General features: G+C 56.3%; 1 protein-coding gene across 7 annotated transcripts; it reads right to left on the bottom strand.

Annotated features, from left to right (window-relative positions):
• Positions 1-22: 22 nt before the first annotated feature.
• On the bottom strand, positions 23-25,940 carry VDR (vitamin D receptor). Of its 7 annotated transcripts, none has more exons than XM_065043503.1 (11): positions 25,866-25,923; positions 24,896-24,914; positions 15,270-15,341; positions 14,049-14,199; positions 8,383-8,513; positions 3,803-3,987; positions 3,502-3,625; positions 2,810-2,981; positions 2,181-2,332; positions 1,297-1,413; positions 23-1,182 (listed from the first exon to the last, which is right to left on the bottom strand). In XM_065043503.1, the coding sequence occupies exons 3-11, from the start codon at positions 15,331-15,333 to the stop codon at positions 923-925; spliced, it is 1,356 nt and encodes a 451-aa protein (XP_064899575.1). In that variant the 5' UTR covers positions 15,334-15,341; positions 24,896-24,914; positions 25,866-25,923; the 3' UTR covers positions 23-922. The 7 variants fall into 7 exon arrangements, with proteins under 7 accessions (XP_064899575.1, XP_064899576.1, XP_064899574.1 ...); XM_065043504.1 differs by lacking the exon at positions 24,896-24,914 and adding an exon at positions 22,583-22,689 and having other exon boundaries at positions 25,866-25,893; XM_065043502.1 differs by lacking the exon at positions 24,896-24,914 and having other exon boundaries at positions 25,866-25,940.
• Between the last annotated feature and the right edge of the window lie 238 nt (positions 25,941-26,178).

Here is a 26,178-nt window from a genome sequence, read left to right as displayed (position 1 = left end):
CCCCCCAAACACCAGCCCAGGCGCCCTTCCCAAACCAGCGTTTTATTTGGCAGGAGCAGCCCCGGGCAGCGGGCTGGGCCCCCTCGCTGACACCGTGCGGGGCTCGGGGCACCCCCTGCTCCCCCTTCTCCCGGGGGCGGCTCCACCAGCATCGGGGGTGACAGTGGCCCTGAGCAGCCCCCGGGTCCCCAATTCCAGCTGCCACCAGGCACCACGAGGTGCCAAAGCCGAGCTGGGACCTGCCGTCATCACCGTGACACCCTCATGGGCTGGGGGGGGCATGGTGAGGGGGTCCTGCCCGAGGGTGTAGTGTCACCCCGAGACAGCGCAGTGTCACCCCGCTCCCCCAAAGCCAGCGGTAGTGCCAGGAACACAAACTACAGCCCATTCGGCTGTTTCCGTTGAGGGTCGATGAGAAATTCCCCCCCCAGGCTGACACAGGCAGCTCCAGCCTCTTCCCAGTCTCACAGTGGCTCGGGAACTGGTTTTAACTGGTTGTATGTGGGGACACAGTCCACAGCGTTTTCACGAGGTGCGATACAATCGGCATCTCCCCTTTTGAAAAGCAGGGGGGACAAGTGCTGCAGATTCCATCTCCTCCCTCAAAACCAGCCCTTCTTCCACACACCCCAACTTTCCAGGTCAAAAAGTAAGAGATTTGAGGCAGCCCGGCCCCAAAACATCCATAAAGGGATAAGTCAGCTCTCGCAGACGGCGGGGAAGCGGAAAAGTGGGGGGAAAACACCCAGATTTGGGTGTGTCGCTGCTCCATATCGAGCAAATGTTGGTGGCGGTGGCTGAGGAGACAAAACCGGCCCTCGAGTAGTGTGAAACCAAAGCGTCCGCGCCCCAAATCCCTCCAGAGGGGGTCCCGTCCTGCCCTCGGCAGCCGCGGGCTGACCCATCCCCGCGAGCGCCGCGGTCACGAGATCTCGTTGCCGAAGACCTCGAGCACGAGCGGGGTGAGCTGCATGCTGTGCTCGGGCTGGAAGGACAGGCAGCGGTACTGCCTGGAGTGCTCCTCGTTCAGGCTGCGCAGGTCGGCCAGCTTCTGGATCATCTTGGCGTAGAGCAGGCGGCTGCCGGGAGGCGGGTGCCGGCAGCGGATGTAGGTCTGGAGGATCTCGGAGAGGCGATCCTGGAGGGATTCCACCAGCGACGTGTCCTGCACGCCCGGGCGATCTAAGAAAAGCGGCGGTAAACACGGGGGAAGGTGAGATTTTGGGGGGAAAGGTGGGGTAACGCAGCTAAAGGTTTGGCAGGTCAATGACTCTGGGGGGAGGAGCGTCCTCCCACCTGGGGACAGGATGCAGATGGCCATGAGGAGCACGTGCTCTTCTTCGTGGAGGTTCAGCTTCTTCAGGCTGACCTGGAATTTCACCAGTGGCTCCAGGAGGTCCATGCTGTGGCCAGCTGGGGAGAAAAAGGACGTTTTTAGGACATTTTACTCAGCACGAGATGCCCCAGAGGTGGGGGATGAGCGTGGAGCTCGGCGGCTCCTCTGTCGGCGCCGCAGAGCAGGGACAGTGGAAATAAGACTTTTGATACTGCTTCAAACGCGTTGCTATTTAATGGCACTTTTCCCCATCATAATTTCTCTAAAGCGGATGATGGAGCGGATTTTGCTTTGGACATCTATAAAAAAAATGAAACCTATGGACATTTTGCCTCCTTATAGAATCATTTTGGGTGGAAAAGACCCCCAAGCTCATCAAGTCCAACCGTTCACCCAACGCCGGCACTAAAATGTCCCCGAGACCCTCGTCTGTTCACCCCCCAGGGATGGTGACCCCAGCACTGCCCTGGGCAGCCTGTTCAACGCCCTGTGGGGCAGAAATCACCCCAAATTTCCACCCTCAGCCTCCCCTGGTGCAACTTGAGGCCGTTTCCTCCCGTTCTATCCATTTATCCCATCACTAAGGTCCCTCTCAGCTCCTCTTCTCCAGCCCCGGCTCTCTCAGCCTTTCCCGATGCTCCAGACCCCTCAGCATCTTCTCGTCCCTCCCCAGTAACTCCCCGTCCCTCTCAAACTGGGGAGCCCAGAGCCGGTCCCGGTGGCTCCGGACGGGGCCGAGCAGAGGGGAGGATTCACCTCCTTGGACCAGGACCTTCCAGACTACCCCGGGTGGGATTTTTGCCTCTGAGTTCAAGGCTGGGACGACATTCCTCAGCGCCTGTACCTTGGGTGACGTCGCTGATGTGGTACTTGAATTCGTTGCTGCCGCAGGTCCACGTCATGTCCTCGAGGGTGAAGGACTGGTTGGAGCGCAGCATGATCACCTCGATGGCGCTGGATTTCAGCAGCGCGATCTGGTCCTCCGCCGCCAGCTCCCTGGGGAAGGGGGCACGAGCGATGTGGGACCCGGCCGGTGGGCGACCAACAGCCCGCTCCAGCCCTAACCCGACCCTTTTGCTGGGCGCACCCCAAATTCTTCCTCACCCTGGGTTTCTACCTCATTAAGCCACAGGTATTAATGTTTTTGATTGATTTAGTGGTACCACCCAGCACCCGAGCACAAGTGACACAGGAGCTGAGTCCTTCCCAAATTGTGATGGGGACCACTCGGGCAGCATCCGGCGTCTTAGCAACATTTTGCTGGCACAGTCTGGGTGAATCGGTGTAAAATAGGAGAGGAGTGACCCCAGGAAGGAGGAGAAGATGGAAAATGTGAAAGTAGGAACAGATCTGGGAAGGGAATAGAGCCTGAGGGTGAAATGGAGAAAAATGAGCTGGCTGTGAAGGGCGGGATGGGATTCCTGAGAGCGGAAAACCGCCACGGACGTGGGGATCGGGGAGCAAGCGTCTCACCTGAACCCCGGGATCATTTTGGCGAAGCCGATCACCTTCTGGATGCTGTAGCTGACCAGGTCGGCCAAGTGTGGGAGCATGGAGAGCTGGGAGAAGTCGATGTTAATGGAGGAGCTCTCGTCGTTCTCCTCGGAGAGGTCCAGGCTGGAAAACATCTGGGGCTCCACGGACTCTGGAGAGAAGGGAGACGGTCAGAGGGCCCGTGGGTCGTAGGGAGGACGTTACGGGCGAGGGGTGGATGTCGGGAATGGGATCTGTCGTGCTTTGCTTTGCGTTTAGACGGCGGGATGTGAGGAACCAGACTGGGAGAGCAGCCGTTCGGTGGCTGCCGACAGCAGCAAGAACTCTGCACTGGGATTTTTAGCTCGTCTCCTGTGCCGTGATCAAGTCAAAGGGACGTTTAGGTTGGAAATTTGGGATAATTTCTTCCCCAAAGGGCTGTGGGGCATTGAACAGGCTGCGCAGGGCAGTGCTGGAGTCACCGTCCCTGGGGGGGTGAATGGATGAGGTTCTCAAGGGACGTTTTAGTGCTGTGGTGCGGTAACAATTGGACTCAATCTTGAGGGTGTCTCCCAACCAAAATGATTCTCTGATTCCATTATAAGCTCCTCAGATGAGGTAAAAAAGGGTCAGAATAGCCAGATTTGGGGAAAAACGCTGCATTTCTACCCGTCGCCCACGGAGTGCGGTACCTGGGAACGTGCCGAAGCCGTTGGAGCTGAAGAGGTCGGTGGAATCCTCCGAGGACAAGTCCTGGGTGAGGATGGAGGCGGATCTCGCTGCCGCCTGCGTTTTGGGGCTGTTTCTCACCGGGGGCTGGAAGAGAGCGGGACGTGAGGAACGGGTCCAGGGGAGCAATTTGGCCCTTGAGGTTCCTGCCATGGCATTTTTAACTCCTCTCTGGTGAGAGGTTTTGGGATGAAATGCATTTAGCACACCCGAGCAGGAGCCGCTCGCTGCCATGTGTGGGAACGGGGGCCGGTGGGAACGTACCCGAAACTTGGTGAAGTCGGCGTAGGTGGGGTCGTAGGTTTTGCGGTGAGCCTCCAGGAGCGTGTCGATGACTTTCTGCTGCTCCTCCGAGAGCTTGGGCTTCAGGCTCTCCTTCAGCGCCTCCTCCTCCTTGCGCTTCAGGATCATCTCCCGCTTCCTCTGGACCTCCTCGTCCGTCAGGATGACTGCAGGGACGAGGGAAGCTGTCACCGGCGGGGACCGGAGCGACCGGCAGCACCCCGAGCACCGCACCAAGCAATTATTAACCCCACGTCAACCCCATCCTCGCTCCCCGGGTCACTCCACAGTTTATCGCCAGTTTGGGCCCTTTTAGGCGAGAAGCGGGTGCAACGAGGTCGCACCGGTGTTGCCACGTGTGCCGTAACCGCGCTGCTTGCTCTGTGCATTCGGGCGAACTAATGAAATCTCCATCCCACGGGACTCGGGCCGGCGGGTTCGTCTCGCTCCCGACAACAGAGGGAGCCTGATACGGCGGCGATTGGCCGCGGTCTGAGGATCGGCAGCGCTTCTGCAGCATCACGAGTAGTTTTAAGCTAAAGGGACGTATAGACAGACCCCCACAGCAAGGGGAGGGGATTTATGGCTTGTGTTACGGGTGACAACATTTGGCAGCGGCCAAGGGTACGCAGGGTTTCTCCTGTTTGATTAGGGAACGGGAGCACCCACAGGCAGCTTGGGCTCAAATGTGACCTTTATAAAAAGACCTGAACGGCCTCAGGGGATGGAAAGAGAATCATTTTGGGTGGAAAAGCCCCTTGGGGTCACCGAGTCCAACCGTTCACCCAACCCTGTCACTAAAACGTCCCCAAGAACCCGTCTGTTCACCCCCCAGGGACGGTGACTCCGGCACTGCCCCGGGCAGCCTGTTCAATGACCAACAGCCCTTTCTGTAAACTAATTTTTCCCAATATCGAAGGAAAAAAAAGCAACAGGGAGCGACCCCCCCGCCCCACAACCGCGTCACACACTCACCAAAACGCTCCAGCACGTCCTAAAAATAGCAAAGCCCATTCGTCCCTCCAGATATGATTAGCCCTTTAACCAGCCATTAACAAAAAACCCCAAGCACGTTATCTGATGGTAACGCGACGTCCTGCCCGGCCCGGGGCGGAATTTGGGACGGAGGTCGGCGCAGGTTTGCAGCCCCTGTCCCTTCCCCGTTAGCCGCCGGGGTTTTTCCACCTCTCGCAGTTCTCGGAGGGGACTCGGAGACCTCGGGGGCACAGGAATGACCGCAAGGTCACTCCCACCATCGCTTCATCTGCTGGGGACTCCACCGTGGGGTTTTACCACCAAAAGCACCAGCTCCCGAGCTCCAGGCAGCTGGCCAAGGCCGTTTTGCAGGCCGGGAGGGGGAACTTGAGCGTTTTGCCACCCAAACGAGTGGCAAAGCCAACGGGAACAGGCTGCCAGGGCAGCGGTGGAGTCGCCATCCCTGGAGGGGTCGGACGCATGAGGTTTCGGGGACATTTTAGTGACAGCGTTGCGATAATGACCTCAATGACCTCGGGGGGGGTCTCTTCATCCAAAGTTATTCTCTGATAGTCCAGCAACAAACCCTTTGCGGTGCTTTAAAGTACATTCACGCTCAGCATCATAAAAACCGGCGGCCAAGGCAGCCGAGGTGTCCCCAGGGCCACCCGAAGGGACATGGCTCCCCAGAGCGGTGACAGGAGCGTCCCCAAAGGCCACGGGTGGATTTCTCCTCCGCCCGCTCGCCCTGCGCAGATAACACAGACAGAAACCCACAACTATTTGCTAACGTTGGCTGCGGGCGGCGCGGGACCAGCCCGGGCTCTAAATCCTCATGGCCGTGACCTCGGCTGCTTTCCAGCTTCCGCCTCCTCGCGGTCCCTCCCGGGGGACAGTGGCCGCCAGCGCTGGCCCCAGCCCCCGCGGGCTCGGGGTTTTTGCTCTGCTTGCGTTTCAACACCCGCAGTCCCTTCCTTCCCCAACAGGCTCCTCCAGCCCGTCACCGCGGATCCGGGACCCTCAGCCCTGTGGGCTGTGGGCTGGGGGTGATGTTTACAACCATCCGACCACCCCGCAATCCGGGGACGGAGACGCATCCACCTGCACCAGGTTAATTCAGGCCCAAGAAATAGAACCTGTGGGTGTTGGCAGGAAAAAAAAAAAGCCTAAATTTCCGTTATTCCCAAAGAGGGAGCAGATCCCTGATGAAGAGAAGATCCCTGGATCTTCTTTTAAGCGAGCAGCCGTGTCCCATAAGGAGGGAAAAAACCCCAACATATAAACCACCAGATGTGTTTCGGGTGAGCATGGAGACGTGCAAGCCCACGGTAGCCGGTCAGTGCGGCGTAGCCGTTCCTAACGAGGGCAAAGTGTTGACTGGCACCCGTTAATTACCCAGGAAGGGCTGGAAGATTCACACTGGCGTGTGTAGGAGTTAATTTGCCAGCCACCCCGTTAGCAAGTTGTTAACGGAGTCTCACGCTCTCCTTGCTGCTTCGGTTGTAGAATCATAGAATCACAGAATCACTTTGGTTGGAAGAGCCCCTCGAGATCATCGAGTCCAACCATAACCTAATCTAGCACTAAACCAAGTCCTAAGAACCTCAGACCAGCCCGGCCTCGCCTGTGACAATCCCGTCACCTCCGGTGACAGCCCGGGGAAGACACAAACCTCCCTCCGAGAGCTTCAAGATCCCAGATTTGACCTAAAAATAACCGTAGCACACCTCGTTCCCCTTCATTTAACCAGCAGCAAAGTCCACGGGAGCCTATTTTTAGTCTCCTTAGGTCAGGTTTTGTTAATCCAGTACCAGTTTGCTAACGCGGTGGTTTACAGGTTAACTACCATGGAGAGCACACGCGTCCCTGGGACCCGGGGTGCAAACACCCCGTTAATCGCTGTATTTTTTTGCCTTTCCTGGATAATTAGCTGGGGGAAATTAACACTTTTCTCTCATTAGCCAAACGGGCTCACGCATCCTCTTGCTCACCGAAAAGGTGGATACACCTGGTGTTTTATAGGGGCTTTTTCTCCCTCGTCATGGGACACAGCTGCTTATTGACAGGCAGAGATCCAGGGATCCTCTCTTCATCAGGGACCCGCCCCGTCTTTGCGACAAATGGAAGTTCAGGCTTCATTTATCAGGGTGTGATTATCGAGGTGCTTTGGTGGCACGCTGTGACATCGCACGCTGTTCTGAGCTCGCCGCACAAGGGAACAAGCGCCGCTTCCATTGTCCAAACGTTCAGGTCCATCAATCACTCCACACAATGTCCTGTTTGCGACGTGTCCCCGGAGAAGGGTGTTATTTTGGTTTGAACCCTACGCCGACACCAACCTTCCCCTGAAAACTCAGGACGTGGAGAGCGTGTGTACGTAGGAGGCAGCGTGCCAAGCGGCTTTTATTTCTAAAAGCTGCTTATCTATAAATACAGCTGAAGAAAATAAATATTTGGACAACGTGAGCCTGTTTGGATTGGGTTAAAAACAACTCCACTTCCCACTGCTATTTGCTGGAGTCTCTGCCCTGCACGTGGCGGGACAGACGGACTCATTTTGTAAGAATAAAGGAGCAAAACACAAGCCAGTTTTACGCTCGTGGAAGTTGCCGTCGCCGTGGGGAAGTTCATTGAACTGTCCCTGTTTGGCTGCACCGAGGAACGTGCAAAAGGTTTCGGAGAAGACGATGACTTTGCACGGGCTAATTCAGGCAAAGTTAATAAGAAATGGCCCCGGATGCTCTTGTGGAGCTGGTGTCCCCAAAGGTGACTTGGCGCTGCTAAGAAGGCAACTCCCTGCTCACTGACCAGCGCAGGAAGCGTCTCAATCATTAAACGAGCTGCTCTCAATCATTACCCGCCGTGTCCCCTGCCCTTTGCATCCTCTTGGGTTTTGCACTCACGTGTCCACCTCCTGCACCAAACCTTAATTCATAGGATCATTTTGGTTGGAAAAGACTCTCAAGATGCAACCATTCACCCAACACTGGCACTAAAATGTCCCCAAGAACCTCATCTGTTCACCCCCCAGGGATGGTGACACCAGCACTGCCCTGGGCAGCCTGTTCAATGCCCGACAGCCCTTTGGGGAATAAATCACCCCAAATTTCCACCCTCACCCTCCTTCTCCTCCTTTCCCAGCTCTGTTCTCTGAACTCACTACAGCTCCTCAAGCTCCTTCTTGTCATGAGGTGATCCCGCCACCCCTGGGGCCATCATGTTGAGCCCTGAGGTGATTCCGCTGCCCCTGGGGCCGCCATTTTGTGGGTTTAGGTCATCTTGGTGCCCCCGAGGCCACAATTTTGTCAGCTGAGGTGATCCCGCCACCCCTGGTGCTGCCATTTTGAGCCCTGAGGTGATCTTGGTGCCCCTGGGGCCACAATTTCACGTTTTGAGGTGATTTTGGTGCCCCTGGGGCCGCCATTTTGAGCCCTGAGGTGATCTCGGCGCCGCCATTTTGAAGGTCCCAAAACCACCTTGGCTCAGCCGCTGTCACCAACACCCCCATTTAAAAACACCTCCACGTTAATCGAGGAGGACAAGGACACCCCATCACGCTGCCGGCACGCGTCCCCATCCGCACTCACACTCCTTCATCATGCCGATGTCCACGCAGCGCTTCAGCCGGCAGGCCTGGCAGTGCCGCCGGTTGTCCTTGGTGATTTTGCAGTCGCCGTTGAAGGGACACGTGAACATCGCTTTCCTCTTCATGCTCCTCCTGGAGAGGAAGGGGAAAAAAACCACATATTGGGTCAAATCAATGTTTTTTTGAGTGTGCAAGAGGCTGCTGTGAATATCGCGGAGAGGTGCGAGCACAAATCCAGGTCTCTGGACAGCAAAGAGATTGCTTAGAAGAGCTGGAAACATCTCAGACCCGACTCTTCAGCTCATCTGGTCGCTTGAGAACATAAGTTGGAGAAGCTGCACCTGCGTGGGGACACGTACGGGTTTGATCTTAGAGGTTGGACAGCACGGACAAGGGGAATTTCTTACAAGGGGGTTGAAGCACAGGTTAAGCAGCTTTCTGGGTTTGTCCGGGTCTTTTGAAGGCCGAAAGAAAGGTGGAAGAGCTGCAGAGAAACCAGAGCGGCGCCTTATTAAACATTGACCAGCCTTTAAAGCCCGGCTTTGCTAGAATAACTGGCCGGAGCGCATGTTTGTGCACACAGGGGACAGAAGCCTCACTGCAGGCTACAAGAGAAACAACGCTTAACATAATAACCCCCTCCGCCGCCAAACCCATGCCGTGCCACGTCCACCCGCCGCCGTCGCGGCCGTAAATCTTCCAAGTACAAAGGGTCAAAGCTGGAGCACCCAGCGACAAGTCGCTCTTCTGCAGGGCTGCCCTGCGGTATCGCCAACGACACGCTACGGGCAGAGCTGCAATAATCCATTCAGAGCTGCCGCGTCTTCGCTTCGGAGGAAGTTCCTCAATGAGCGAAGCTGATCTCTGGGTTTGCGACTATTTCTAAACGCTTCAAATGAAAGGGTGACCTTTCGAAACCGAGCGCGGGGCTGGAAATTCAAAGCGAGGACGTTCGGGGGGAAACGCGAGATGTGACTCAAGCACGACCCAAGAAACCCGCCACCGAATTAGTTCTGTTTCAGCACCGGGATGAAGCGTCTCCTGCTAGAAAGAGCAATAAAACCGCTCTGTGATGCTGAGCTGATGTGCAGGACCCACAGCAAACACCGTGGAGGCACCGAGCGGTGGCAAAGGGGCCCCTGCAGCCCAGGAACGGCGCCAAACCTGCGCTTATAGGGTATAAATATAAAATATGTTCTCGGGCTGCAGACCCGGAGCGGCACGTAGTGTGCAATTAGAGGCTATTTTCGAAAGGGGGATGTAAACAGAGAGGCCTTTGCTCTCCCTTCACCTCATAGATGAATAAATAAATGCGTTGAGGCGGGTGGCGGAGCCCTCTATAACCTGCCTGATACCACGAAATTCCTATTCCACCCAGCAGCTGCCTCCCAGTTTATCGCTTTTCTCTGGGTTTTCCACTTCCACCGAGAACTTTGTTTTCCCAGGAACGGGGACAAACGTCACCCGGCTCAGGGGCAACTCAGGATTTGCAACCAAACACCCCCAAAATCTCCCAGTTTCGGTGAAAAACGCGGTTATCGAGCACGCGGCTCGACTCGGGAACGCACAAACAAGCCAGAGCAACGCGAGGCCCTCGGGCAGGGAAAGATGTCCGAGGAAAAGCCAATATTATGGGTTTGGTATGAAAATTGCAGCTTATTCGAGTGCAGGGCACAATAGAGGGTTTCTAGGCAGCCGCTTCTCTGTCCCAAAGGCTACGAGGGGCCCCCCCGGTTACACCAGTAACCCCGGGAGCGCCGGGCTGACCCGCGGTGGGAACTCACGCCGTCTGGCCAGGGTGTATTTTTGTAAAGCTCCAGAACTGGCCATTTCAAGGCTCATTTAAGATCCGCGTCCCGGGCAGGCTGCCGAGCGGTAAAAATAACGCCATCCCCTCCCTGCACAAACACGGCGGGGAGGGAGGTTTGGAGGGGCTGTAACTGGTGGTGGTGGGGAAAATAGGGACAATTTGGGTGGAAGAGACCTTCAAATGTCACCTTATCCACTCCTGCCATGAGCGGGGACATCGTCACCAGCAGCCCCTCATCACAAGGACAGCGATGGGGTGTCCTTGTCCTCCTCGATTAACGTGGAGGTGTTTTTAAATGGGGGTGTTGGTGACAGCGGCTGAGCCAAGTTGGTTTTGGGACCTTCAAAATGGCGGCACCGAGATCACCTCAGGGCTCAAAATGGCGGCCCCGGGGGCACCAAAATCACCTCAAAACATGAAATTGTGGCCCCAGGGGCACCAAGAACACCTCAGGGCTCAAAATGGCAGCACCAGGAGTGGCAGGATCACCTCAGCTGGCAAAATTGTGGCCTCGGGGGCACCAAGATGACCTAAACCCACAAAATGGCGGCCCCGGGTGCAGGAGAATCACCTCAGGGCTCAACATGGCGGTCCCGGGGTGGCGGGATCACCTCATGACAAGAAAGAGCTTGAGGTACCGTAGTGAGTTCAGAGAACAGAGCTGGGAAAGGAGGAGAAGGAGGGTGAGGGTGGAAATTTGGGGTGATTTGTTCCCCAAAGGGCTGTCGGGCATTGAACAGGCTGCCCAGGGCAGTGCTGGTGTCACCATCCCTGGGGGTGAACAGACAAGGTTCTTGGGGACATTTTAGTGCCAGCACTGGTTGAATGGTTGGATTAATGAGCTTGAGGGGCTTTTCCACCCAAAATGATTCTCTGATCTGGCTTTACCTTGCCCGACAGGTCCTGTCCCTGATGGGGAACAGCAAGGACCGTGATTTCCAGCCAGGAAACCTGAGTGCTAACCACCCCTCTGGCAGACATGTGCCCGACGGTCCTAGCGAGCACACCCAGGAGAAAGCAAACGCCAAGCGGCTTTCAGGTTATCAGAGACGTGAATTACAGGAAAGCCAGATGGCGAAGGGCAGCCTGCACCGGAGCAGCGGCAAAGCCCGGCCTAAACCTGCACCGCGGGGCCGGCATCAGCCCTGGGCTGGTCTTTCCCCTTCACCCGACAGGACTGATCTCAAAGTCTGAGTGATTTATTAGCGAAACGGGCTTTTGAATACCCACAGCTCCCACATTGGGGAGATACAGTTTCCTGGAAGCTCACACTCAAACCCAAACCCTGGCGGGTCGCGTCCGTCACCCACCCAACGGGCCACGAGTCATTTTGGCACCCAGGCTGCGGCAGAACCGCCTTGCACCACCACCACAACCCCTTCGCGCTGTGATAATAGCCCATTTCTGCCCCGTGATGCCTACACAGACACGCGGGAAGCCCCAGGGTACCCCGGGAGCAGAGCAGCTCTCTACCACCCATTTTGCATCTATTTGCATTGTCTCCCCCGAATCCTGCCAGCTCCATCCTGCGCTTCTGATCCCAGGGACCCTCCAGACAACTGAAATACCGATAGCGGCCTCTGGGGAAGGAGGAAGAGATTTATTCTAAAGCTTTCATGGCAAAAAGGAGGATGATGGGAGTGGGAGACACAGCGGGGAGTTGAGAGGTTTTGAAATAGCCAGAGTCCTTCCAAGCAGCCGTTAACACCCGGTGTCATCGCACCGGGGTAAACCAGGACTGCCGAAGAAACCGCGGGTGCTTCAGCCAAGTCACGGCAGAATAAACCCCACCGGCTTCACTGCTTTTTTAAGAGCTCCTGAGCAAACAGCTCAATAAAACGCCGCTGTCGCCGTGGGCATCGTTAGCAAACCGCGGACTTTGGAGCAGCCGGCCAAAGGTCGCCCCACGCCTGGTTGTGCCACACGTTCTGTGCGTGTCTGAGCACCCAGGGGTGCCAGAAAACACCTCATGGCTTTTTGGGGAGTCACGTCACACAGGGACATCCCCAAGGCAGGTGCTGCTGCGCCCCTGCACACAAAGCTCTGGGGACAGAAGAACCCCGGAGACTAAAGTTGTGTGTGCGGCATGGACACGCTCGGAATAAACCAACCTGCAAGACCTTCCTGAGGTTTTGCTGCTGCCATTCAATATTTGCTCTTTTAGCCCCTTCCAGCCGCGAGTCCGACCGCCTGGGGCAGCGCAATCAGCCACCAGAAACTGGTAGCACAACAGCCATTTTTGGGGTTTTATCCCCCAAAAAAATCACTCGGGGAAGTTGAAAAGCGGTGAGTGCACAGGAGCACAGGTTGTTATAAACCTCAAGGTGCTGGCAAAGGGACCGGGGTCTGTTCTGGGAGAGTTTTAGGGGTTCGGGCTCTCCCGTGGCAGCGCTATTTTACTGCAGAAAGCAGATAGTGCCACAGCAGCAAGTATTAATTAATTCAGTGATTGAAAACAGCGATTGAAAACAGCTTGTAAACAAGCTTGCAAGCAGGAGGGAACACACCAAGGCCCGGCATGGGGAGAGTGTGTCTGCAAAGCAAAGCTTAAAGTAGCAAGAGCCTTAAATTGCAAATAAAGGCTTGATACAGGGGCACGAAGGGCTCGCTGGAGATGAGAGCATTTCTCAGCATCAAGACGTCTGTTCGGCAACACCGTCGCAGTCGCACGTCTTGCATGATCGCAAGGGTGTGACGGCAGAGCTGGGGAAACTGGAGCCGCAGTCGCATCCAAAAAGGGCTCGTCAAGCAGCACTGGCTGTTTTGGAGCTGAAAAGGCTTTGTGATCACGAGGATGAGGAAGGTCGGGGACACCAGAGCACCTGGATGAAGAATTACTCGTTTTGCAGCAGTAATTGAGGAAAACATTGTCGCACAGGTTGGCCGAAGCCGCCCCGTTCGCCTGCAGTGCGTGAAAACCCCCATTCGGCCCCAAAACTCCTGCGAGAGCAGGTTAGTTCTGACTCTGCCACGAGGTTTCCAGCTCCGGTCGCTGCACCAGCCCCGCTCAAGGCACAAACCCATGCGGTCCGGTGTGCGCAACGCTCCGGCGTGCGCAACGCTCCGGTGCCAAACCCTTGAGCAAGGCTCTTCCCGGCCCACGCCAGGCGCTAGGTCTGGCTTTGTTGCACCAGCGCTTAGTCACTCTCTCGCTTGCTGCAAGCGCTGCCAACTCCCACGTGAGTATTTCAGCTCCGTCGGCGCGGGGGTAAAGCCACCAAAATGTGATTTGACAATCCACAAACCTGCAGCTCTCCACGCTCTGAGGTCTCAGGAGCTTCCGAGATGTTTCTACCTTGCTAAAGACCAGCCTGAGACCACTTAGAACCTTTATCTAACAGCAAAAAGCAGCCTCCAAATAGCTGCACATACATCCTACGGCGACTTTAAACCCCCAAAAGCCAGAGTTGCGGGTTAAGAAGTTTCAGAAAGAACCTGGTGGCCAAAGAACCCCCCGTATCTCCGTACGGAGCACTTCAGAGTGCACAGGAGCAGCTTGCTTTAAAGACAATACGTTTGTGGCCATCCCACCTGTTTAGTTTTCAAACCGGGTGTATTTTCGAGGCACCATCCCCAATGTTATGCACTCCCGTGAGGCTCCCAGACTGATGGAAATCTCTGTCTCGGGGGGAAAAACAACCTGTTTCCCACTAGCAAATGGTGTCAGGAGGGAAATAAGCCTGCGATCTTCACCATTATCAAGATCCCGCGGGCGCGTCAGCCGTCTGCAATGCTGGGCCGCCCAGTTTGCGGGGACGGAGGTCACTGGGACAGCGCCCCAAGGGCTCCGCTCTCCCGCTCCTGGCGGTTCACGGGTCCCGGAGCAGGATTTCCCCCCCAGAAAGCCCCATGCCCACCTGAAGAAGCCCTTGCAGCCTTCGCAGGTCATGGCGTTGAAGTGGAAGCCGGTGGCTCTGTCCCCGCAGACGCCGCAGATCCGCGGGACGTTCCTGTCTGAGTCGCCGACCGCGTCGGGCAGGGACGTGCTGGCGGCCATGATCTCCATGTCTGGGACAGCACAGAGAGCCAGGTATTTATTTCATCAACCTGTCACACCTTTACACTTCAATTTCTAATCTGATTTGCTTTACAAAATCAAATGCAAAGAAATTATCCTTGGCTTCAGCACGATTTGGCAAAAGAAGCTCCTGTGTTCCCTTTGGCTCAGTGTATTAACACCGCCAAAAATCAGGTTCTAGATAGTTTTTAATACGGTTTTAGTACACTTTTCCATCTACGCAGTAAAATCAGATCCCCTTTTCCCACACCCGCAGCCTTAATCACGCTGTAGGACACACAACAATTTTCGGGGCTTCAGTGGGAGAAATCCCATAGCCCAAATTGGTTTGTGCTCCTTTGCGTGTGCTTTTAAAAAGCCTCGAAGGGAGCAGGATTCACCCCGCTCGATGCTGCAAAACCACAGGGAACGAGGCCGCGGTGCCGAATTTCCCTTGTGCGCGGGCAGGAAGCGGCACCGGCACACACCGTAAGCCGGAACCATCCCAAACGCCGCTCGAGAGAACCTTGATTAAAATAAACCCACCTCAACAGGGACATAAACAAGGGAGGAAATGGTGCTGAAATTGAGATTAAAATGGGGGTTTTCACACTTTCTCCGGCTTACAATAGGATCCTGTTTGCTACTAGAACGAGCATCTAAAAGTTTTCATGGTACCAAACCACCGCGGTTCAGTATTTTGGCTGGCCGGGCTGTTCATGGCTCAGCTCACCCCGGAGCCCCAGCAGCTCCCGTGCCTCAGTTTCCCCGCACACAGGACGGAGTTGCCCCTTTTGTTAATTCTCAGGGTGAGAATTTCACGTTGTATCAACATTTTTTGTTTGGTTGGTTCGGGTATGGCCCAAAACTGCCCCCAGGATTCGCCGTTTGTCCCCCCAGCGCCCAGCACAGGGACGGTCACCCCCCTGGTCACACCGGGGCTGGCACAAGCCGGGATGCTGGTGGCCTTTTTGGCCACTTGGGCAACTTGGCATGGTCAACAGCCCCAGCGTTTCTAATAGGAGTCCGTGCTGCTTGGAGAAACCTCCCAGGAGCAGATGGGCACGACAAGGACATTCACCTGTGTCGGGAAGATAGGCCACATTCTGCTGGTGCATCTCCCAGGAGCTCTGGAGCTGCGACATGGAGACACCTGCAATTCCAAAGACAAAACAGGACACGGTCTGGGACAGATTAACAACTTGCGGAGGTCGATGAGTCAACGAGCGTCGGGGCGCGTTCCCGGTCACGGCTCCGGCACCTCGGCGAGACATGAGAGCCGGAAAGACGAGGGCGAGAGGCGCTCGACTCGCCCCTGCACCCTCACTAATACTTTCCTACACATTTTAATTTCACAATTGAGCGGCGCTGGCACGCGTGGGACGGCATGAAGCTGAACAGCTGCTATCAACAGAGCGTGCATGCTCCGAATCAGCGGGATCCCCTGGAGCTTCTCCGTGGTTTAGTTCTCGATTTAGGTTACGGTTGGACTCGATCTTAAAGGTCTCTTCCAACCAAACCGATTCTACGATTCTCCCTCCTTATGTCATTTTGTTCCTTCAGCCTCTCTGCTCACAGACGGGGAGCACCAAGGGTTAGGACAGGGCTAGGAAAAGGTTTTACTAAGTTGCCTTGCTTTCCTTGAGCTTCTCCTTAGGCCTGGCTGATCCACCTTAGGCTGGCTTGTCCCCGTGGGTCACCCCACCGCTCAACACAAAGTCACAGCCCCAAACACCACGGAGGGGAAAGCAGCTCTGCAGATAAGGACATGGGGACAACGGGGTGACCGTGGGCCAGCGATGCGCCAAGAAGGTCCATGGGGAGCGTGAGGAAGAGCGTGACACTGCGAACGGGGACGCTGACACCTCCAGCGAGGGGAGAGCAGGTGCTGCTGCCACCAAGCCAACCTCAGAGGGGTCTCCCCCACCCTCATCGTGCCTCGTGCTTTCCCCAGCTCTTAATTAACACTGACACTCATTAGAGAGCAACGAGCCCATGCCAGACGCGACTCCCGCGTGGACGACGGCGCCGCCTCAACCTCCCGGCTCTGACTTCTTGGAAGACGTGACTCAGCCCCAAATGGAAGTGACGTGCGGCGCAGCGGCCGCCGGAGTTTCCCCTCCGCCCCCAAAGGCCGCTCGTTCGTCAGACCCCGCGCTTGGCCCCTCGGGAGGAGCGGAACAACCCGTGCGAGAAGCACCAACCTCCCCCGAACCGGCACCAGGAGGGTCAAACCCCTTTTGTAGCTGGTTAAGAGCGAAACTGCAGCTCCCGGTTGTCACCGAGCAGCCGCGCTTTGCTAAAGCTGAGATTTTCTTGTTCCCAAGGCACCAAACGCATGTGTTTGCAGGAAATCGCAATTCTCAGGTTATTTTCGGGGGGGTTGAGCTGTCGTGGCAGCAAAGCTCGAGCAGCCACAAGGTGCTGGCGGGGAAGGGCTGTGCGGTGTAATTAGCAACCAGAGCCCTCAGCGGGGACGCTGCCAGGTGACAAAGGGACACAAGAGCCACCAGGGTCGAGGTTTAAAGCCATGGGAAAAATCTCACCTGCGGGAGAGACCCAGAGGGGAAAAACCAGCACAAATAAGCCCCAGTAATGGCTCAGAAACTGGTAGGAAGTATTTCTAAGCGGTTTGCTCATGCTTTACCACTTTCCCTTTTCTCCGGCCAGCTTGCAAAACTCGCGCTCGCAGCTCCGCGGGACTTGGCAGAGGGAAAAGGCTTCGGAGGACGGTTTCTCCTGCTGAAAACCTTCCTCACCCTCGGCAACCCCAGCACCGAAACGCCTCCGTCCTTCCTCTAAAGCCGCAGCGACCGCCCGAGCCGGGAACGACACCCCAAGGCAACGCCAGAGCCAAACCCCAGCGCCGGGGCTGGCTGTGGGGCTGCCGCTCGGCTTTGCCCCACGCTTCCCTCACGGGCAAAGCCGGAAATGTGTTCTTAACGTGAATATCCAGCGTAAGAAATACCCAGAAGCAAGAGCAGGGCTTTGTCTGGCCAAGGATAGGGGGTTTATTCAGGGCTGCGTCTGGCAAAGGAAACGGGTTTATAAGCAGCCAACGGCTCAGGCGTCGCTGAGATTTTGGGGAGAAACCAAGCGGGTTAAGGAACAGCTGAACACTCCCAGAAAACAAGAGCAGCGTTTCATTACAGAGCCTTTGGTGTTTGAGGTACCATCCTCAAACACTTTCAGGATGCAGAAAACAAACGCTGACAACACCGTGAAAGCATTTGTCACCTTCTCAGTCTCTCGCTCGCTCCATCAAAACGCCTTTTTTTTGCTTAATTTGTTTGCCAAGCAAAACAAAACCAAAACAACCGCAACTTTACCCGCACGGCCTGAAAGGAACAGGCTGGCTTCTGAAAATCCAAGCTCTGATTTGCTGCCGAAGACCCGAAATCCCGGACGGCCCCGCTGATTTACGGGAGGTTTTGGGCTGTTGACACAGCTGACATGTCGGAACAACACGCCGAGCCCCTGGCAGCGCATTTTCAGCGGCTCTTCCCAGTACAAATCGGCCTATTCACGGCAGCTAGTTGCAGCATGCGAGCAACCCCCTTTTCTCTTTTAATGAAAGACAATTAAATAATTTCCTCCTGTCGCTCCGGGGATTATTTCAGTGCCTGCGATGAGATTTATGAGACGGTGGATTGATGGGTCCTGTGGAGAGGGAGCAGCGGATCCGGCACGAGCGGGGATGGGTGTGGATGGAACCACAGGTTTATTTTGGGTGGAAAAGACCCTGCAGATCAAGCTCACCCATCACTGGCACTAAAGTGTCCCAAATAACCTCCTCTATTCACCCGGCCAGGGATGGCGACTCCAGCGCTGCCCTGGGCAGCCTGTTCAATGCCCTACAGCCCTTTTTATGAAGAAATCACCCCAAATTTCCACCTGGTGCAACCTGAGGCCGTTTCTCATCCTGTCGCTTGGGAGCGGAGCCCGAACCCCCCGGCTCCAACCTCCTTTTGGGCAGTTGTAAGAGCGATAAGATCCCCCCTCATCCATTTTTAGGTTGGAAAAACAACTTCTTCTTGCAAAACCCGGAGCAGCCACGACCTCCCAAGTGGACCCGAGGGTATCGGGAGACCAACAGCTCGTTATTACCTGGTGCAAGTCAGCTCACGTCAGCCCTTCCTCCGTTAATGTGATGAGACGTTCGCCTCCGCAAACGCCCCCAGACTGAGGCTGGAGGCTCCTCCACGGCCGGGAACACATACGGGTGACAACTCCTGCTCCGGGGAGCACAGACACTCCCAGTCTGCAAACAACACAGCACCATTGCAGAGGAGGGTCCGGCTGCGTGACAACCGCAGGAGCTACAAGTACAAGTCTCGAGAAGGTCAGAGAGACTTAAATTTTAAAAAACCCAACACCTTTCGAAGGAACGGGATGTTAATCTCATCCCTTGCGAGGAATCGGGCGCTTACGGGCTCCCGAAACGCTTTGTGGCATGGGTGTGAGCAAGCCCGGGGACATGCTGAGCTCAATTATGGTCACCAGTGCTCCCAGTAACACGGTTGGGAGCGACATCTGAGCAGCCGCAGCCCTGGCAGCAAAGCTCGATTAACAATAAGCATTGACAGAGGGAAATCAGGTCTGCTCTCAGCCCGGCGAGGCTCCCGCCATCGCCCCCGGACCAGCATTGCTGAGCATCCTCCCCATCGCATCCAGCACTGGGGTGCGGGAGGGAGCGGAGGGGACGCACCAGAGTCCCCACATACCCGCGGTGGGGTTTCCAGGGTCATTGTCACAGCGATACGTCCCTTCCTGACGCTTTTGTGAGGGACGATCGCTCCGCAAAGGTGTCGGAGCAGCCCCGGGCGCTGCAGGGCGTGCAGCACTCAGTGCAGCCCCGAGTCCCCAGCACCCCCAGCTCCTTTTCCACCTTTCCAGCTGCTCTTTAACACCCGTAGCATTAAATGGGACTTTTCCCCCCCGATGCATTAGGCTTGAAAAGCAACTTAACCTATTCGTTGGGCATCTCGGCACAAGCTGCGGTGCCTCATTTCCTGAGGATGTTACTCACGACCGAGAAGCGCCGGTGGTCACCAAACCCACGCCTGGCGGGCCAGAGGACCTGCGGACGGCGACAAAAACCCCCGCGGGGCCGGTTTGTGTGGGGTTTGTTTCGCCCGGAAGCTGCCGCATGTGGTTGTGATTTAAGGGAAAGAACCACACTGCATCGGCTTCTCTCAAACAGCTGGTGTAGCGCTGTATTCACAACTAGAATTTCAGATTCTGGTACAAATACCTGTCTGCAACACCTAAATTATGGTCTCTTGGTTACAGCCAAACCCAGTTATGCTGCACCCAGCACAGGACAGAGCCATTTTGCTGCTATTTTGCTACAAAAACCTGGAAAACAGCAGATTTTGCCACCTTACCGCTTCACTGCGTGTTCTGCCCAGACCACAGCGGCTCCTCAGCCCAGTGACGCAAGGCCAGGCCTAAACCCTTCCCAGCAGCCACCTAAGCCGGGCTGCAATCCCAGCAAGTTCTACCAATGCCAAGAGCTCCAGAGGGACGCTGTCTGAGTGACACACGGGTCCATGTCACAAATTTGTCATTACAGGTGTTCCTTCCCTGCGCCCGAGGGCGCCACAAGAGCCGCGACCAAGAACCGCGATGGTGGAGACTGTTGTGGCATTTCAGAATAATGATGGATGGAACAGACCCTCGAGATCACGTCCAACCATTCACCCAATGCTGGCACTAAAGTGTCCCCGAGACCCTCGTCTGTCACCCCCCAGGGACGGCGACCCCAGCCCTGCCCTGGGCAGCCTGTTCAACGCCCTTCGGCAAAGAAATCACCCCAATATCCAAATATCCACAACTGTCACGCCGACCCCATCCAGCCCGGCCTGGGACGTCTCGCTGGGTGATTTTCCTCCAGGCCGGACCAGCGCGCAACAGCTATTTCAATCTTCCACGTTTTCACTCCTTATCTGGAGTCATTTCTCATGTTTCCAATGGAAACTCTGCCTTTAGCTGAGTCGACACGATTTCCACACCGATACCGCGGGCACCGGTGCCCTTATAATTGAATTGCAGGGCACGGCAAGGACGGGTCAAAGAGAAAACTCCACTCCTGCAAACCCAGAGCTGCAATTATCCCATAGACTCGTCCCCGCGTCACCTGAACCCTCCCCAGCTTCCAACCGCCCTCTCGCTCCAAATTCCTCGTGCGTTTCACCGGTACCTTTGTTTCCCAATCGCCGATTCCTGGGTAAGAAGGTGAGGAAACGTTTCCCCCCATTCCAAAAAGCTGCGGGAGGGCCGAGGGAAGGAGCTGCCCCCGCACGCGGTGAATTCCACGCTCCTTCCGAGCTGCTCCCTTGTGTCGAAATCTATGCAAACGGGTTCCTAAGAATGCAAATCGCCCCGTCGTTCTGCAGCGGAGGGAGAAATCGCACCGAGAATACACAACCCCCAGGGACTCCCTGGTTTAATACTGAAAACGTACCACTTATATCATTTATTAACCTCTGTTGGGGTTTTTTGCTAGAGATGGAGGAAAGGCTTCAGCTGATTAAGCTGCAGGGTAATACTGAAGTTTGTATAATCTGAAGATGTGCCCTAAATTTTGGAGGGGAACTGAAGCTTGGCTGGAAAAGACAATTTACACCTTTGTCCCCCAGAGCGGAGCCGGTGCCGGGAGCTGAACATCCAACCGCAGCTTCTCCGCAAAAGCACCACGAGCTCTGCAGGAAAGGTCCAGAATTCAGGGTCTGGGAGGCTCACAAAGTCCTGACGCGCGTGGCAATAACAAACCCAGTTACCCAGAGCCAGCGAGGCCGCTCCGCCTGTCCCGGAGCAGATTTAGCTGCAAAAGGGCTAAAACACACCGTTACACCCACAGGTTTAATTGATGTCGAGCAAAACCCTCTTGTGAAAGTGCAAAAATGACTTTTAAAGCCTCTTGTGTCTCGTAGAGCTGCTCCCACAGTAGATTTTTCCACCCAGCCGCCTTATCTCTTCGCTTATTGGGGCGTGAAACACACCGACATGGAGAAAAGCGCCTTCGGAGAAGCGGCGAGTGAGTGGAAATGGGATTTGTGAGGGGTTAGTCACCCTAAACCAACACCGGAGGAGCACAAGCCTTGACCAGCCCTCCAACAAAACCCAGGTCTGCTGGTTTTAAAGCCGTCCCGCTGCAGCCCCGAGCTCGTTGCCCGGGACCTTGGCCTCAGCCCAGGCAGTGAGTGGCCTGAGAGCCTTATTGGCGAAGGAGGAAAAGCAAAAGCTCCTAAAACACAGAATTAACAGGGCTGAAAGTCTCATCGTTGTGTTCGAGCGGGTTACAACGTGACCCCGGGCGCTGCCAGGTTTGGGGTATGACCTGACCCAAAAAGCAACGAACCCCTGGATCTTTTTGCGCTGGAGAAAGCTGGAGCACCACACGAGGACATTTCCCACCCCACGAGGACATTTCCCACCCCACGAGGACATTTCCCACCCCACGAGGACATTTCCCACCCCACGAGGACATTTCCCACCCCACGAGGACATTTCCCGTTTTGAGGAGGAAAAAACCCCCAAATTGTGTCATCTGAGGCCACCCCCGAGCAGGAATATTCACATTATGCGGACCCAAGAGGGCACAAGCTCCAGGTGAACATCCCTGGAGCAGAATAACTCCCATCAGCTCCTCAGAAATGAGCTTTAGGAGCTCAGCTTGTTCATTAATCACATTAGTTCTTTGCTTTCTTGCCCCCGACCTGAATCCCAGCCCGTGCACCAAACCTTCCCAAAATCCTCTTTACGTGGTGAAACCAGCCCCAGTTAAACACCCCCCTTGCCCAAGAGCCTCGGCGAGACGCAGAATGGCCATTTTTGGACCCATTTTGCAGGGCGTCCCGTCCAAGCTCCACGCGTGGCGGCCGGGGACACGAAGGCGACTCGAGACGCGCGGGACGCCGCGTTTTCCACAAAACTAAGCAAGTCTAAATACAGCCCTGCCTTGTATCTCATCTGCCTTCTGTTCAACGGGGTGTTTGTCCTCCGAGCGCTTATTTATAAGCACAAACCCCACGGCAGCGCTATCGACGTCCCCGCGGCGGGGAGTGAAGCCTTTACAGACCCAAGGGGACACCAGGTTTTGCTTGGACATCGAATTTTGGTTGGAAAAGCCCCTTGAGATCATTGATCCACCCGTTCACCCAACGCCGGCACTAAGACACCCCCAAGAACCTCAATCTGTTCAACCCCCAGGGACGGTGACCCCAGCACTGCCCTGGGCAGCCTGTTCAATGCCCTTTGGGGCACCCCGAATTTCCACCCTCAGCACAACCTGAGGCCGTTTCCTCTCATCCCATCACTCCCCACGTCCAAAATCCTCCAGGAACAGCGAAAACACACACGGTTTTTGTTGAAAACAGGAGATTCACTCACCAACTTCCCACCGACAGAGAAACGGGCGCTCGGGAGTCACGGCAGCAGGTCCCGGCGCCTTGGGCACGCACGGCGTGTTCCTGGCAACGAGGAAACTGCCTCGAGATCTACAGATAAAGGTTCCAGGTATTGTTTTTTCTCCTTTTTACACCCCGTTTCCATTTATTAGGAGCCAAAAGCCGCTCACATAATGAGGTTTGCGCCGATACCACCGTTAAATGCCGCAGATAAGGAAATTGCGCTCGAGCTGCGGCTGATTCAGCAAAGATTTAAGCTAAAGGTGGAGGAGGTGACACCAAGGTGGCTCCGGCCACCAGCGTCCCCAGTCACACCGAGGTCCCTCGGCCGGGCCAGGGGAGCGTTTCCCGGTGTCACGTCTGCATTTTCAGGTCATAAGTTGCGTTTTTAAGGCTTTTGGGAGCCTCTGGGCTTCCTTATCTCGCTGGACTTTTGCTCCTCTTGTCACTCGTGTCCTCACGCCCTGGTTTAACCGGCCCTCCCTGTCCCAGCCCGGGCACAAGGGACAAACACCAGCACGCACGTCTCATTTTTATAAGAAAAACAATAAAACCCCACATATTTTCATGTTTAGAATAGAATCGTTCAACTGGAATGGACCTACAACCACCAGCCGGCCCGGCTCTGGTTTTGTGCCACCTGGTTCTTCACTTCTCCTCCACAGGTCCCACAAATTCAACCCAAAAACCAGAGGGTTGTTTCCCACAGTCTGGGGGTCAATCTCTCTATTTTAGGAAGCAGTTCCATGTGCATTTCTCTCATTTTGGGGGTTAGATTTTAATCCCCACCTGTGCAAAATATCCGAAGCTAAGGCCGCTGTCTTATCACCATCGTGGGGTGTTGCGGGGACGTGACTCCAGCGCTGCCCTGGGCAGCCTGTTCAACACCCCACAGCCCTTTGGGCAAGAAATCACCCCAAATTTCCACCCTCAGCCTCCCCAGCGCAACCTGAGGCTGTTCCCTCTCATCCCATCGCTTCCCACATGAAGACACCGACACCTTCCAAAACAAATCGTCACTTCTGAGCTGCCACCCACAGCGTTTTCAAATACACCCGGTCGTGCGTAAAACCCGCGAGACCCCCCCAAAACGGGACACCCTGTGGGGTTTCATTCCTCCCACGCAACGCAGTTTTGGGCAAGTCCCATGAAACAGCCCCTCGTCCCTTCTAGGGGCTGATCGCCCTCATTAGGGGCTGTAATTAGCGCCAGGAGGTGCTGACGTGCTCACATTCCCTTGCACAAGCGCAGGAAGAGCAGCGCATCTTCCTCCCCATCCCCTTGGCACACGGGGGGACAGACCCACTCGCAGCCGCTTGTAATTGTGATTATTCACCTCCCGGCGACGCCGCATTTCAATTTCTAAAGTTTTGGGCCAGACTGACTTCGCTTCGGTGACAAGAGGTTAAAGATCAGTCCTGCGAGCACGGGGGACGGCAGAACCTCCGCTGAGCTTTTCAACGGGACAAGAGGCCGGAACAGCCAGTTACTCTGTTCTGAGCACACCGGGATTCAGAAAAACGCCGAGCAAAACACGGACCGAGCCGAATTCTTCCCTGATGAAAACACCTATTTGTGCTTCACGCTGTTGTAACTCTAAATCTCCAGGCGAGATCTCGCACCTGATGTGTTCACAGCCCGATCTCGGGCTGATATCGGCCGACGCCCGGTGCCAACCGGGTGGCTTTCCCCCCCAAAATGCAGCTAAACGCACTTTCACAAGGTCGACCCCAACGGCATCGCCAGCCCGATCCGATTCGGCTCCGTTTTAACCGGCTGCTCCGGAGAAGGAAGACGAGGTTTTATTCAAATGAGTAATTAATTACAGCCGTAACTTCCTCCCCCGGAGCAGACGCGTTACACGTTTCGCCCGAGCGGCACCGGGGCGCTGACCGAGACACGGGGGAAGCGCCGCGGAGCGGATGTCTGTCTGTCTGTCTGATTGTCTGTCTGCTCGCGGGGGGACACGCGTCGCCCCGAAATCGCTGGTGCCGCTCGACGCGAGTCCTGGGAGGAAGATGAGTCACTGCCCGGCTGGTGTGGGAGGGGAACGCGCCGCAGAGCGCCGGCTTCTGGGGAAAACCGCCTTCTGGAGAAACTCGGAGCGCTCAGAGCGCCCGGCCCCGAAAAGCACAAAATATATAAAAAAGAGGAAGGAGCAGCTCAACCCAGAGAAAAAGCACCTTAACCTGCCCAATATCCGCAACCCCCAGGGCCCTTTGGGTGCTTGGTAGGCTAAAAAATACCACCCCCCCCCCCCTTCCTGGCGTTGGAGCTGCAGGAAAACTCCCGGTACCTTCGTTTTCACTGCGCGGCTGGAAATCCCGGCGGTCGCATCGGAGATGGACGGAAAGTCACAGGGGAATGACAAACAAGTGACATTAGGGCCCCCCGGGGGCCACGACTGGCTCTTGACACCCTTCCCCCCCCATTACAAAATAACCTTAATTATGAGATCAAGTTGAAGATGCTTTTTGAAGCTGATTGTTAATCTGAGTGGGAGACCAGGCTGGAAACCCCAAAACACCACTTAAGGACCCCAACAGCAAACTGATAATTCACCAGCTTCAGAGCCCCCCCAAAAGGGGACCAGGAGCCCCAGAGGGGGAGCAGGGGGGACATCCCAGGGTGGGGGTTAAAGCTTGGGAAGGGGCTCAGGGTGCAGAGGGGAAGTGGGGGTTCACACTAACAAGGGGTCTGGTTCCTCCCCATCCTCACACCAACCTCAGAGAGCCCAGAAATGGTGAATCAGACAGAAATTCAGGGGGAAGGGATGACAAGAACCCCCTTCCCCCCCAAACCTAAGGGAACTGCAGTTTTGGCAGAGGGAGCACAGCCCTGAGAGCCCCCAGCTGCAGGGAGACACAGGGGGCCCCCCAAACAAGGAGAGGGAACACAGGGAGCCCCACGCAGGACCCCAAACCAGGGAGCACACAGAGCACCAGGGGCGTCCCAGTACCCACATGAGACTCCCAAACTGGGGGGGAACTGTGCACCCCCAAACCCCCCTGGGACCCTCCAACTAGCATGGAGGATACAGAGACTATGCGGGGGTGACCCCCTGCGCCTACAGCCACAGGGAACACCAGTGGTCCCCCTCCACCCCGTGTCCCCCGTTCCGTGGCAACAGCCACCCTCATGGCCACTGCCACTCGTGTCCCACCGAGCCACTGCCGTCCCCGAGAGCCGGCCCGCGGCAGGCACCGAGCAGGGGTGCCCCCCTATGACCAGCGTCCCCCCCGGTGCCCCCAGCCCGGCCCCGGTACCTGCGCTCCCGGTGCCGCCACCCCCAGCCCCCCCGCGCCGCCCGGAGCCGCCTTTTGACGGGAACCGGCCGGCTCCGCGCCCCGCCCCTCCCGGGGCCACGCCCCCACATCGACCACGCCTCCTCCCCTCTCTCGCCAATGGCAGCGCTGCACCGCCTCAGCTCCGCCCTCCTCGGGGGCGTGCCGGCGGGGATCCCGCCCCTCAGCGCCGTATAAGGTTGTGCTGGGCGAGTCCCCGCCCACTGGGGGCGTAGCGGGGGCTGGCGGGAGATTGCACGTGGCTGCCGGTCCCCGGGGGGGCTGCCCGGGCGTG

The sequence above is a fragment of the Columba livia genome, chromosome 29, assembly GCF_036013475.1.
Source record: "Columba livia isolate bColLiv1 breed racing homer chromosome 29, bColLiv1.pat.W.v2, whole genome shotgun sequence".
NCBI lineage: Eukaryota > Metazoa > Chordata > Aves > Columbiformes > Columbidae > Columba > Columba livia.
The sequence above is the reverse complement of the archived record's forward strand: the minus strand, read 5'-3'. Positions and strand labels throughout refer to the sequence as shown.